Source organism: Trichechus manatus, unplaced genomic scaffold, assembly GCF_000243295.1.
Source record: "Trichechus manatus latirostris isolate Lorelei unplaced genomic scaffold, TriManLat1.0 scaffold00087, whole genome shotgun sequence".
Lineage (NCBI taxonomy): Eukaryota > Metazoa > Chordata > Mammalia > Sirenia > Trichechidae > Trichechus > Trichechus manatus.
In genome coordinates, this window is record NW_004444023.1 from 7,839,350 (window position 1) to 7,853,163 (window position 13,814).

The window sequence follows — 13,814 nt, forward strand, 5'->3', positions numbered from 1 at the left end:
TATCAGAACCTTTGGGACACAGTAAAAGCAGTGCTCAGAGGTCAATTTATAACAATAAATGCACACATCCAAAAAGAAGGGCCAAAATCAAAACATTAGTCCTACAACTTGAACAAATACAAAGAGAGCAGCAAAAGAAGCCTATGGGCACCAGAAGAAATGAAATAATAAAAGTTAGAGCAGAAATAAATGAAATAGAGAATAGAAAAACAGAAGAGTTAACAATACCAAAAGCTGGTTCTTTGAAAAGTTCAACAAAATCGATAAACCACTGGCAAAACCAACAAAAGAAAAACAGGAGGGGAAGCAAATAACCTGAATAAGAAGTGAGATGGGTGATATCACAAAAGACCCAACTGAAATTAAAAGAATCATAACAGACTACTATGAAAAATTGTACTCCAACAAATTTGAAAACCTAGAGGAAATAGACAAATTTGTAGAAACTCACTACCTACCTAAACTAACACAAACAGACGTAGAACAACTAAATATATGTATAATAAGAGATTGAAGAGGTAATTAAAAAACTCCCAACAAAAAAAAGCCCTGGCCCTGATGGCTTCACTGGAGAATTCTACCAAACTGTCAGAGAAGAGTTAACACCACTACTACTAAAGGTTTTTCAGAGCATTGAAAAGGATAGAATACTCCCTAACTCAATTCTATGAAGCAAGCATAACCCTGATACCAAAACCAGGTAAAGACACCAAAGAAAGAAAGAAAGAAAATTACAGACCAGTATCCCTCATGAACATAGATGCAGTAATCCTCAACAAAATTCTAGCCAATAGGATTCAACAACATATCAAAAAAAAAAAAAAAATTCACCATGACCAAGTGGCATTCATACCAGGTATGCAAGGATGGTTCAACATTAGAAAAACCAGCAATGTAATCCATTACATAAATAAAACAAAAGACAAGTACCACATGATCTTATCAATTGATGCAGAAAAGGCATTTGACAAAGTCCAACACCCATTCATAATAAAAACTCTCAGCAAAATAGGAATAGAAGTGAAATCCTCAGCATAACAAAGGGAATTTATACAAACCCAACAGCCAACATTATCCTGAATAGAGTCTGAAAGCATTCCCCTTGTGAATGGGAACCAGAAAAGGATGCCCTTTATCACTACTCTTATTCAACATTGTGCTGGAGGCCCTAGCCAGAGCAATTAGGCAAGAAAAAAATAAAGGGCATCCTAATTGGTAAGGAAGAAGTAAAAGTATCCCTATTTGCAGATGATATGATCTTATACACAGAAAACTCCCAAAAATCCACAAGAAAACAATTGGAACTAATAGAAGATTTCAGCAAAGTATCAGCATACAAGATAAGCATACAAAAATCAGTTGGATTCCTCTACACCAACAAAGAGAACTTTGAAAAGTAAATCACCAAATCAATACCATTGACAATAGCCCCCAAGAAGATAAAATACTTAGGAATAAATCTAATCAGAGACATAAAAGACCTATACAAAGAAAACTACAAGATGCTACTGCAAGAAGCCAAAAGAGACCTACATAAGTGGAAAAACATACCTTGCTCGTGGATAGGAAGATTCAACATTGTGAAAATGTCAATTCTACCCAAAGCGATCTACAGCTACAATGCAATCCTGATACAAATTCCAATGGCATTTATGAATGAGATGGAGAAACAAATCACCAACTTCATATTGAAAGGGAAGAGGCCCTGGATATGCAAAGCATTACTCAAGAAGAAGAACAAAGTGGGAGGCCTCACACTACCTGATTTTAGAACCTATTATACCGCCACAGAAGTCAAAACAGCCTGGTACTGGTATAACAACAGAAACATAAACCAGTGGAACAGAATTGAGAATCGAGACGTAAATTCATCCACCTATGAGCAGCTGATATTTGACAAAGGCCCAAAGTCCATTAACTGGGTAAAAGTCTCTTTAACAAATGGTGCTGGCATAACTGGATATAAATGTGCAAAAAAATGAAACAAGACCCATATCTCACACCATACATAAAAACTAACTCAAAATGGATCAAAGACCTAAATATAAAATCTGAAATGAAAAAGATCATGGAAATAAAAATAGGGACAATGCTAGGAGCTGTAATACGTGGCATAAACAGAATACAAACCGTAAGTAACAATGCACAAACACCATTAGAGAAACTAGATAATTGGGAGCTCCTAAAAATCAAACACTTATGTTTAACAAAAGACTTCACCAAAAGAGTAAAAAGACAACCTACAGACTGGGAAAAACTTCTTGGCTATGACAAATCCAATCAGTGTCTAATCTCTAAAATCTACAAGATACTGCAAAACCTCAACAACAAAAAGACAAATAACCCAATTAAAAAATGGGCAAAGATATGAATAGGCATTTCACCAAAGAAGACATTCAGGCGGCTAACAGATACATGAGAAAATGCCCATGATCATTACCCATTAGAGAAATGCAAATCAAAACTACAGTGAGATACCATCTCACACCAACAAGGCTAGCATTAATCAAAAAAGCACAAAATAATAAATATTGGAGAGGTTGTGGATAGACTGGAACACTTATACACTGCTGATGGGAATGTAAAGTGGGACAATCACTTTGGACATCAATTTGGTGCTTCCTTAAAAAGCTAGAAATAGAAGTACCATACAATCCAGCAATCTCACTCCTTGGAATAATCTAGAGAAATAAGAGCCATCGCATGAATAGATATATGCACACTCATGTTCATTGCAGCACTGTTCGCAGTAGCAAAAATAAGGAAACAACCTAGGTGCCCATCAACGGACAAATGGATAAAGAAATTATGGTATATCCACACAATGGAATACCCACTACGATTTTCCTATATGTTGTAAATCCTGCTTCTATGATGTTAGTGAGGGAGGATTCAATCTAAAAGACTGGATTGTATCTTGAGGCAATCTCTTTTGAGATATAAAAGAGAGAAGTGAGCAGAGAGAGAGGGGGGCCTCATATCACCAAGAAAGCAGTGCCGGGAGCAGAGTGCGTCATTTGGACCCAGGGTCCCTAAACAGAGAAACTCCTAGTCCAGGGGAAGGTTGATGAGAAGGCCGACAGAGAGAAAAAGCCTTCCCCTGGAGCTGATGCCCTGAATTTGAACTTTCAGCCTACTTTACTGTGAGGAAATAAACTTCTCTTTGTTAAAGCCATCCACTTGTGGTATTTCTGTTATAGCAGCACTAGATGACTAAGACACCTTCCAACCTTTTTACCAATTCTGACAACATGTGTCCCTCCCACAGTACTCTCTAGTTCTCTGCTGGGTTTGATAATTCATAGCAGTGGCCACACAGAACTCACAGACAATACTCATAGTTATGTGGTTTAATAGAGGAGTTACAGGGTACAACTCAGGATCAAAATCCCCTCGGAAATAACAGGAACAACAACTCAGGACACAGTTCCCTGACCAGGTCAGCTTATTTTTGAGCACTGCCATCAGGCCCTACTAGCGGCCTTGCTGCCACTGGGACCTGTTGAGGGCTTTCTCCAGCAAGTGTTAACATTTCTTACCTCCATCAGTCAGGAAGCCCCATTGCGGCCATCTTGCCCTGCTGTCTGTCACTTCTTCTGTGTTATAGCTCCTTTCTCTGTCTTTAGGTCTCTCTTTAGCCTAGTGGCTTGGCAAACTGACCAATCTCCTCGTTAGAGATCCATACAACTTATTTGCATGGTCCCGCCACCACAAGTGTGCCATGTACTGTGTTTACATTATTAACAAGCTATCCAGTCTTTTTGGTGGGCCACAAGCACTTCATTTGCATAGTTCCACCCAGTCACTTGGTGGGAGTCACAGACACTATGGCTAGATGGGTATATTAAGTTATTCACTGCACCACACTTGTGCAATAATGACAACTGGGTCTGAAATGGAATGGAGGAGAAATAAGTTGAGGGCAGTGGTGACTCAGTGGATAAATTTTCACTTACCATGTGGGAGGCCTGGGTTTGATCCCTGGCAAATGCACCTCAAGTGCACTCACCTCCTGTCTGTGGAAGCTTGCTTGTTTCTACGATGCTGAAGAGGTTTCAGCGGAGCTTCCCTACTAAGACAGACTAGGAAGAACGGCCTGGTAATCTACTTGCCTTTTACTGTCCTCACTTTTAAAGGACTTTCCCCTATGTTCCACTCCAAATATAACCTAGGCTCATCCCATCTGCTCTTTTGCCTTGTCTGTGATGGTCATTCTCATTCAGTACCACCTTCTCTAAATCTTTTTCTGTCCTTAAAGCTGCTTCTCCCAAGCCGTTTTCAATCAGAAGATTTCTGTGGTTGTTCGCTTACTGGCTTGTCGAGGGTCTCTGCTATACAGACACTTGAATTCTCACTTGTCCGTTTGAAAACTTTTTTTTTTCTTTTTAAACATAGTGTTTAAAGGGGCGTGGCCATACTATTTTTATGCCAAGCCCGCTGATATCAATTTGATTGGTTCTATGTTTTCCTTGTGAAGCTGGAGCCGCTGAAATCTATTTTCCGTAAGGATCGAGAAGCCAGGAAACAGGATAGTGTCTGTGGCTTCTTGTCCTCCTAGCCATTCCTGACTACTGGCTCTAGAGCTGTCTGTCTTGCGTTCTGTACGGCGGGTATTCAAATATGGCCGCCTCTAGGTAGTTTTGTTAAAAACGGCGCAGACATATTACCTTGTGAAGTACTATACAGGAAATCCCGTTTACCACACTCCTTCAAACGTTCAGAACCCTCGCCGGCCTCCGTAGGCGGACAAGGATTCTGCACTACCGGTCGCGAAGTGGGAGGTGTTCACGGAAGTGCAACTTTTCGGAACTCATCGTAGTTTAGGAGAAAATGAAGTCAGTGGTTGTTTTGTCCTTGGAACGAGGCAAGTGAGGTGTGTGGACATGGTGTAGTGAGGACCCATGGAGTTCCTGAGGGGAGCACCGTGGTGGAGTTGTTTGGGGGCAAGTAGGTGGGGATCGATTCCTTTGGATTGTATGAGCGCTTTTGTACAAAGATTAAGGCTGTCCCGACTGTCAGGGTACGGGATGTTTGCTGATCTCTCTTCTTGTAAGGGGTAGAGGTAGTATTTACGGCGAATGCGGTGTCTGGTTCCGGTTCGGGATTTAATATGGGGCGCAGTGATGTTTGAACCGGAGGGATGGACTTCTACAGGGTGTGTGGTCCAGATTTCGCATTAATGCGGGGGTGGGGGTGATCTGTGCCTGTGCTACAGAGGCTTGTAAGGTCTGAAGCTTTGGAAGCCCAGGACCCCTGCCTAGTGGTTGAGTTAAGGTTGGAAAATCAGCTGCTGGGACAGAAGGCGGTATAGTCCCCAGGCAGTAGTGCGAAATTCTTCATTTAGATAATCATGTCTTTTCTCATCTAATCCATGGGTTAGCTAAGTACAGACCTAGGGCTAATCCACAACACGCGTGTCTCTGTAGCTACTCTCCCGTTGCAAACGTAGTTGAGTCATTGTATGGGAGACCTTATGGCCCACAAAACGACAAATTCACACTTCTTGCTTTGCTAATAATCTGTATTTTGTTAATTTTTCATGCCTCTGGTAACATGACCCTTACCCTGGTTTATTTGAAAGTTCCATATCCCAGTAAACTCATGTTTGTCTAATTTCAGTTCCCATTGCTAGTGTTTAGGAAAAGCATAGAGATGAGTTCCCATATATGACACAGTTCTACCCAAGTTTGTATGTGAATGTCTACTGGGGGGTTTCTTGGTGTAATGAGTCATAAACAATCGCCTAGATTCCTGAAGGATAAGAATCAGGATCAGCACAAAGCTGAATCTTGTGAAGTGGATGTAGTGCAGTGAATTACTTAATATAGCCCTTCTAGGCATGTGTGGTTTTGTGACTCCTACAAAACGATTGGGTGAAACTGTGCAGATAAGATGCTTGTGGCTCACCAAAGGGATTGGACAACTTGCTGCAAATGCCAGTAAGGTGCAGAGGACCCTTGTGGGTGGCACCATGTAAATAAGGTGCATGAAAGCCTAACAAGGGATTGATCAGTTTTGCCATCCCTCTAGGCTTGAAATGAGCAGTCCAAGAGGTGGAAAGGGGGACCTCAGTACCACCAAGAAAGAAGAGCCAGGAGTTGAGTGCATCCTTTAGCCCTGAGCCTCTGTGCTGAGAAGGTCTATAAAAATGACGTGGCAGCGGTGGCATCTGACCTCCTTCGACTTAACGGGGGAAGGAGAATTAAGATCAACAAGCCAAGGCTGATTCCTATGAGGCAGAGGTCAGACATGTCTTCTCTCTCCGCCATCTTTACCAATTCTGACACCAACCATCCCTCCCATGGCACTTTTTACTTCTCTGCTGGGTTCGATAATTTATTGCAGTGGCCACACAGATCTCACAGACAATAATCACGATTATGGAATTTTTTAGGAAAGTAATAGGTTACAATATAGGTTCAGGAACCCTCAAAATTCTTCTATCACGATAGTGTCTTTTTAGCTGTGTCTGCAGGCATGCCTTTCTCTGGCCTCTCTGCCTGTTTCCTTCTCAGGGAAGTTTTACAGAGCTCTCTTAGCTCTGCTGATAAATGCCCAGAGGCACCCCACTCCACCAGGAAGTGTCAGCCCAGTGGCACTCTGCTCTGGCTCCATGAGTCAACAAACGTAGCTCCACCAAGTGCTCAGAGGCACCCTACTCTGCCAGCAAGCCTCCTGTTTAGAGGCACTCAGCTTTCTCACTCCGAGGGCTGCAAAGCACACTTGGCCGTCTCTTGCTGGTTTCTCCTGCTAGTGTTTCTTGCTTCTCGCTCTCTTCAGTGTTACAGATCTTTATCTCTGCAGTGTAATGGATCACTTTTATGTGGCCTTTCTTACCATGGTCTTGTAATTCCCACCTAAGTGATTGGGCAGGACTCTGCAGATTTGGTAATTGTGGCCCACCAGAGGTGATTGGTCATTTTTGCCATCCTGCTGGGCTTAAAATGAGCCACCCCAGAAGCCGGAAAGAGAAGATACCACCACCAGCAAGGAAGAACAGCCAGGAACGGAGAGCACATCCTTTGGACCCGGGATCCCTGTGCTGAGAAGCTCCTGGAAGTAGGAGACCGAGAAAGAGAGCGAGTTGTAACCCTGAAGATGGTGAGAAGCAGTGATAGCAGAGGCCCAGCAGTAGGAGATGGTGTGGTGGGCTTCCTGGCCCAAGAAGAAAGAAAGCTGAGTTCTTCTGGGCAGAGACCAAGGGCCAGGGAGAGGCGTGTCTGTGGGCACGGCTGGGAAGAGGTACACTTTACTTCTTTGCTGGGTTCGATAATTCATTGTAATGGCCACACTAATTTGTTGTAATGGCCACATAGAACTCACAGATAATGCTACGATTATAGGGTTTTTTAGGGAAGTAACAGGTTACAATTCAGGATCAGGAACAACTCTGTATACAGTTCTTCGATCAGAACTGCTGCTTCTCAGCTGTGACCACAGGCATGCCTCTTCTCTGTCCCTCAGCCTCTTGGTCTCTCAGCCTCACCTCTTCCCTGCTTCCGTAAGTGTTGTAAAGCTCTGTAGGTATACCAGTCAGTCCCCAGAGGTACCTCACTTTGCCAGTAAGCCTTGGCCCAAAGGCATTGAGCTGTCTTCCTCCGTGGGTGGGTAAACCTAGCTCCACCGACAAGTGCCCAGAGACACCCTACTCCGCCAGGAAGCCCCCTGCCCAAAGACTCTCAGGCTCACACTCTGTGAGTCAGTAGGCCCATTGTAGCCACCTTGCTTCATGGGCCAGGAAGACCAGCACACCATCTCACATTGGTGTCCTGGTTCTACGGCCACCATTTCTCTGCTACTGCTTCTCGCCATCTCGTGTTGTATCCAATGTTAAAGCTCTCTTTCTCTCTGTTTCCTGTTGTAGCAGGTTCTCAGCTCAGGGACCCTGGGTCCAAAGGACATGCTCTGCTCTCATCTTCTTGCGGCAGTGAGATCCTCCCTCTGCTCTGGGTTTGGCTCTCTTTAAGCATATCGAGATGGTAAAACTGATCAATCCCATTGTTAGGGTTCTATACACTTTATTTGAATGGTTCCACACCCACAAGTGTGCCATGTACTTTACTTGCATAATTAGTAAGCTGTCTAATCCCCTTGGTGGGCCACAAACATAGTCCAATCCAGTTACTGTGGGACTTATAAGACCATGTATGGCTAAAGGAGCCATATTAAGTAATTCACTGCACCATACTTGTGGTTCAAATATGCAGTCATTATTGGGGTGGGGAGGATATATACCTGGATGTATACCTCAAACTTAAATTGTTATGTCAAAATTTATGTATAACTTGCACCTAATTGATGATGCCTAAGTGTTTTCTAAAGAAGTTGTACCACTTAACAGTTCCTGCAGCAGAATGGTCCTCACTTCATGTTAGTGTTATAGGTGGCCTGTTTAAAATATGTTTCAATACTCTAATGTCATCTTACCTTTTTAAAACTTTATGGATTTGCTTTTTCATTGAGCATCACAGTTGAACAGGAATGGATATTTGTGTACATTGTGACGTAGCGATGAACCTTATTTTCTTCTTTCACATGTATATCTGATTATCCATTTTTTGAAAAGACATTTTTAACCGATATGTCTGCAAATTCTGGATCTTACGTTTTATTCCCCACGAATGTAAAATGTTCTGGGGCACAAAATAAAGGGACACTCAACAATATTGGGGACTTTTTGGTAAGGTGATTGCCAAAAGCAATGACAACATCTGTGCCTAGGGGAAATGTATCACTGTGTTACGATGGATCACTTTTATGTGGCCTTTCTTGTCATGGTCTTGTAACTCCTACCCAAGTGATTGGGTAAGGCCGTGCAAATACGGTCTCAGGAACCCTAATGAAGGGATTGGTCAATTTTGCCATCCCACTAGGCTTAAAAAGAGCCATCCCAGAGGCAAGAAAGAGAGAAGATCTCACCACTACAAAGGAAGAGGAGCCAGGAGCAGAGTGAGTCCTTTGACTTGGGATCCCTATGCAGAGAAGCTCCTGGAACCAGGAGACAGAGAGTGCTGTAGCACCAAAGATGGCAAGAAGCAATGGCAGAGAAACAGCAGAAGCAGAGGCAAGAGAACCAGGAGACTCCAGGAGACTGGGAGGAGACCGGGAGGAGACCGGCAGGAGACAGCGCAGTGGGCATCCCGGCCTACAGAGTGAGAAATCTGAATGCCTTCGGGCAGAATGCTTGCTGGCGGAGTAGGGTGCCTCTGGGTACTTGGTGGAGGTAGGTTTGCAGACCCATGTAGCTAGAGCTGGGCATCTTCAGGCTGAGGCTTCCTGACTGAGTGGCGTGCCTCTGGGCATTTATCTGTGGAGCTAAAAGGGCTTTGTAACACTTGCTCAAGTTGGGCAGAAGCTGAGGGCCAGAGAGAAGCGTGCTTGTGGGTATAGCTGGGAAGAGGCTGTCCTGATGGAAGGACTGTATCCTGAGCATTCCTGAACCTGAATTGTAAGCTGTTCTCTCCCTAATAAACCTCATAATCATTGTATTGTCTGTGAGTTCTGTGTGGCCATTGCAATAAATTATCAAAACCAGCAGAGAATTAGAGAATGCCTTGTGGGGGTACGATTGGTGTCAGAATTGGCAAAGATGGCAAAGAGAGGAGGCGTGTCTCACTTCTGCCTCATAGGAATCAGCCTTGGGATGTTGATCTTGATTCTCCCTCCCCCTTGTGAAGTTAGAGGAGGTCGGACACCGCTGCCATGCCATTTTTACAACCACTCACATTGAATTTTCTCTTCAGCCTACAGGTCCTGACTTTCCAGCAGCAATAGAATCTATTGAAGAAAGGAGGAAGAGGTTCCAAGATTTGGGTTTTGTCATTTCTGGGGACACCCTTCAAGGGAGACTGAGATTTCTGAATGATAATTTAGAGCTGATCCAGAAAACACAGCATCCTGGATGCTGGTCATGTCACAAGAATAAAAGAAAATGGTCGAGGACCAGGTGACTTTTGGTTTGTTTTTTGCTTTTCTTTGTTCCCTAATGGATTTGTAGAGGCCTGGCGGCCCTTGGAGCCCTGGTGGCACAGTGGTAAAGGGCTTGGCTGCTGACCAGCTTGGCTTCGGATCTACCAGCTGCTCCTTGGAAACTATATGGGGCAGTTCTACTCTGCGCTATAGCGTGGCTATGAGTCAGAATCAACTCGACGGCCATGGGTTTGGTTTTTGGTTTTTGATAAAAGGTTAGTTCAGTTAATCTAAAATGTATAAATTTAGAAAAGTCAGAGGTGGAGAGAAATAAACTTAGACTCTGATTTCAACACCAGGCAAAGTAGATTCAAGAATATATTGTTCATGAGATTAACAGTAAATTATTGACATTGAACATAATATGTGACTGGATGATCCTGTGGGTTGTGTAAGCTGTCAACTAACATGTAATATTTCTCTGGCCAACATAAGAGAATCATTATAATTTAAATGATATGCCCGGTTTTGGGGGAGAAAGAAGATTAGTGCCTCAGGTGATTTTAATATTTCATGGGAGTTTTATCTGAGTAAGTTTCTTTGATGGTTCTTCCTGTAGGTGATGTGGTGGACAGTGTCCTGAACAGTAGCATTTTCATAATGCAAAAGAAGGTTTCCTATGGCTGTTTCTTCCCGGATTCTTCATAGACCCCTGTAGGAATAGACCAGGAGACCAACACAAGTTAACCTATGGACTTAGCTTGTGGTGGTCTAGGTTTATCTATTAGTTAAACGTAAGCATACTTGTAAAATGGGAGCAATGCACAGCTGTCAAATGATTCTCAATGAACTGGTGTTTGAGTAGAGATTTGGAAGTAGGAGGTCTGTGACCTTCCACATGCCCTTTAGTTGTTGTACACCTGAGTTTTCCTGTCTGTGAAATGGGGATGATGATAAAGGAGTCCCATACGGTTATTGTGGAGATGAAATTAGTCTGTTTAGAAGAGTGTCTAGTACATGATATGAAAGAGCATCCAGTGTCCCTGATCTTTCCAGTAGTTGTTATTGCGGTGTTATCAAGTGTTATCACTCTTCAACAGTCTGTATGGTCAAGTGTTTTCCGGTCTTGCTTTCTTTTGGATTTTTCTTATTACTGGTGAAGTTGAGATCTTTCTTGTGTTGGCCAGTTAGATTATTTGTTTTCTGAAATACCTGTAGGTATCCTTTGCTCATTTGTAAATTCTGATTAGTCTTACTGATTTAAAGGAGTTGTTTCTATCCGCTGTGTATTGATCTTTTTTTAAATTTTTTTTAGAAAATTTTTTTTCCAAACTGTCACTTGTCTTTTTCCATGCAGAAGTTTTAAATTTCATGTTTTCCCTTTCTGGCTTTTCACCTGTGTCATAAATATATTCTGTATTTTTTTCCATTATTTTTATACCTTGTTTCTTTTTTTTTTACATTTAGGTCTTGTGTAACTTACCTGTTGGTTCCCAGCAAAGTGTTCCAACATTTTAGAGGCTTAAAACAGCTCACATTCACTATCTCGCAGCTTCTGTGGTCAGGAATCCAGGCACAGCCTCTCTTGGTGCTCTGCTTCTTGGTCTCTCTCAAGACTGCAGTAAAGGTGTTGGCCAGGGCTGGGGTCTGGTCTGAGGCTCAAATGGGGAAGGGTCTCCTTTCAAGCTCACTTGGTTGTGGCCTGGATTCAGTTTCATGAGAGCCTCAGTTCCTCACTGTATGTTGGCCAGAGGAAGCTCTCAGTTTCTTGCCACTTGGGTCTCCCAAACACGGAAACTTGCTTCCTCAAAACCAGCTGTACGGAAGTAACATATCTAATATGTAATTTAATGACAGAATGGCATTCCATCACTTTTGTCGTATTCTGTTAGATAGGCGAAAGTTGCAAGGGCAGCCCATGCTGAAGAGGGGACTGTACAAAGGTGTGAATATGACCACGAGGCTGTCTTAGAATCTGCCTGTCACAGGTCTTTTGTTCAGTAAAAACTTATTTGTGAGCGCAGAGTGAGATTTTTGGATTTTGCTTCTACGTTACTCTGTTTTCTCTTTCGGAAGTTATGAACAGGCATATGTTAGACATTCTCACTCTATTCATGTTTACTAACCTTTCCTTTATATTCTGTCTCACTCTCTTCTACATTTTCAGTAATTTCTTAAATTGTAAATTATAGCTGACAATTATCTGTTTAGTGTATTTATGTGCTGTTAACTTGTCTGTTCACATACATACGTGTGTGTATATATAATGTGTGTGTGTGTTTATTATTTTTCCCAAATCCATTCAATTTTCTTGTCTCTTGTTCTTTAAATATTTTTAATAGCTTCTTTAATTCCTTTCTACAAATTAAACACACTTATTAAAGATGTCATTTCTTGTAATTCAGAGACCTGAGGTCTTTTCTCTGTAGATTCTGATACTGGCTCTGAAGGCTCATGTTGAATGTAGGAACATGTTTTATTCTCCCAGCTGTCGCTAACAATTATTTATCTCTTAGTATATAGATAGCCAAATACATATACACACTTACACACACAGACACGTATGTATATACATGTACTATGCATATACGCACACACACATATATCAACATGTATACAGATACATATTCACATACACATGATTATGTGCATGTGTGTGTGTGAATGGGAGATGTTTCTAACTTAGAGGATCTCACTGCTACTCATTATAGGAACTTCTGATTTGATGGATGAGTGGATGATTGAATACACAAATACAGAGTATTTTGTTAGAATTTTGCTTCTTTTACAAGGTATTAAAAAAACACAACATTCAATATATAGATGCAGCATATGCGGTATATAGAGGAAATCAGCAGAACAACTTTCTTCACATTTCAACCATATCATCAAAAAGAAGTAACGTCATGAAATGGAACCCTGTTATTACAGGCGTCACTGACATTCAGCGATGTGGCTGTGGAATTCACCTGGCAGGAGTGGCAGCTCCTGGACCCTGCTCAGAAGGACTTGTACTGGGATGTGATGTTGGAGAACTATGGGAACCTGGTGTCCATGGGTGAGGACAGCTCCCCTGTGTCCTTCAGAGGGTGGCTAGTCACTGACCTTTCGTTTCTTAACTGTTGCAAGCTTTGGATTGTCTGCTGCTCTGAAGTGGTAGATTCTCAGTCCACCCTGCACCTTGAGATAAGTGGGTCTATTCTCCCTCTCCTGAGAGAAAAACCTTTACTTCATATGACTGAATATTGTTTTTTGACCAGTGTAGCATTCTGTAGTCTTCACAAACCCAATTCCAACTTGGTGAGTCTAAGATTCTGTGATTTCCCATGAACAGGGTATGAAGTTAGCAAACCAGATGCACTCTCCAGGTTGGAACGAGGAGAACAGCCATGGACTGTGTTAGACGAAAGCCATAGTCGAACGTTTTCAGGTGAGTGAGCGGAAAGCAGCAGTGGGAGAAGTCTATGGAAGTCACATTCTAGTCAGAGACTGTTCTCAGCTATGAGGGTGTCTGGGGATACATAACAGTGCCTCCACATACCCCTCTCTCATGTGAGTCATCTTTTTCTTTGTAAGAGTTTAGAGAAAAACATACCCATGTATCCCTTCTGTGATCAGAGCCCTGTTAATTTGACATGCATCTTTATACTTCTGTTTGCATAGTTTGCTTATTCATAGGATTCTTAGATTTTTACATTCTTTGTATCCTTCCACCTCTCTTGCTGTGAAATTCTACCTTCTAGGCCTCTCTCCACAGACAGAACTTTGAATTCATAACTGTCCTCTGAGTATGGCACCTTCCTCCCCCATTGGTAATACTGCACTTGATCTTAGCCAAAAGGCTGAGAAGTGATCCCCACTGAGAAATACTGATTTCACTTGCTTACATCCAACCCCTCCTTGGA

General features: G+C 42.4%; 1 protein-coding gene across 14 annotated transcripts in view; it reads left to right on the forward strand.

Annotated features, from left to right (window-relative positions):
• The first annotated feature begins 4,762 nt into the window (after positions 1–4,762).
• LOC105756570 (zinc finger protein 613-like) overlaps positions 4,763–13,814 on the forward strand; it is a 75,061-nt gene continuing 66,009 nt past the window's right edge. For 6 of the 14 annotated variants that reach the window (XM_023736439.1, XM_023736438.1, XM_023736425.1 and 3 more), the window contains exon 1: positions 13,004–13,339. Coding sequence is in view for 7 of the 14 variants with exons in the window: in XM_023736433.1 (XP_023592201.1) it covers positions 9,932–9,946; positions 12,841–12,967; positions 13,244–13,339 (238 nt within the window). In the remaining 7 variants the exon portion in view is untranslated. Of the gene's footprint in view, positions 6,098–6,118; positions 7,243–7,334; positions 9,153–9,743; positions 9,947–12,732; positions 12,968–13,003; positions 13,340–13,814 lie in introns of those variants that run through there. The other 8 variants (XM_023736433.1, XM_023736430.1, XM_023736435.1 and 5 more) reach the window with 8 other exon arrangements.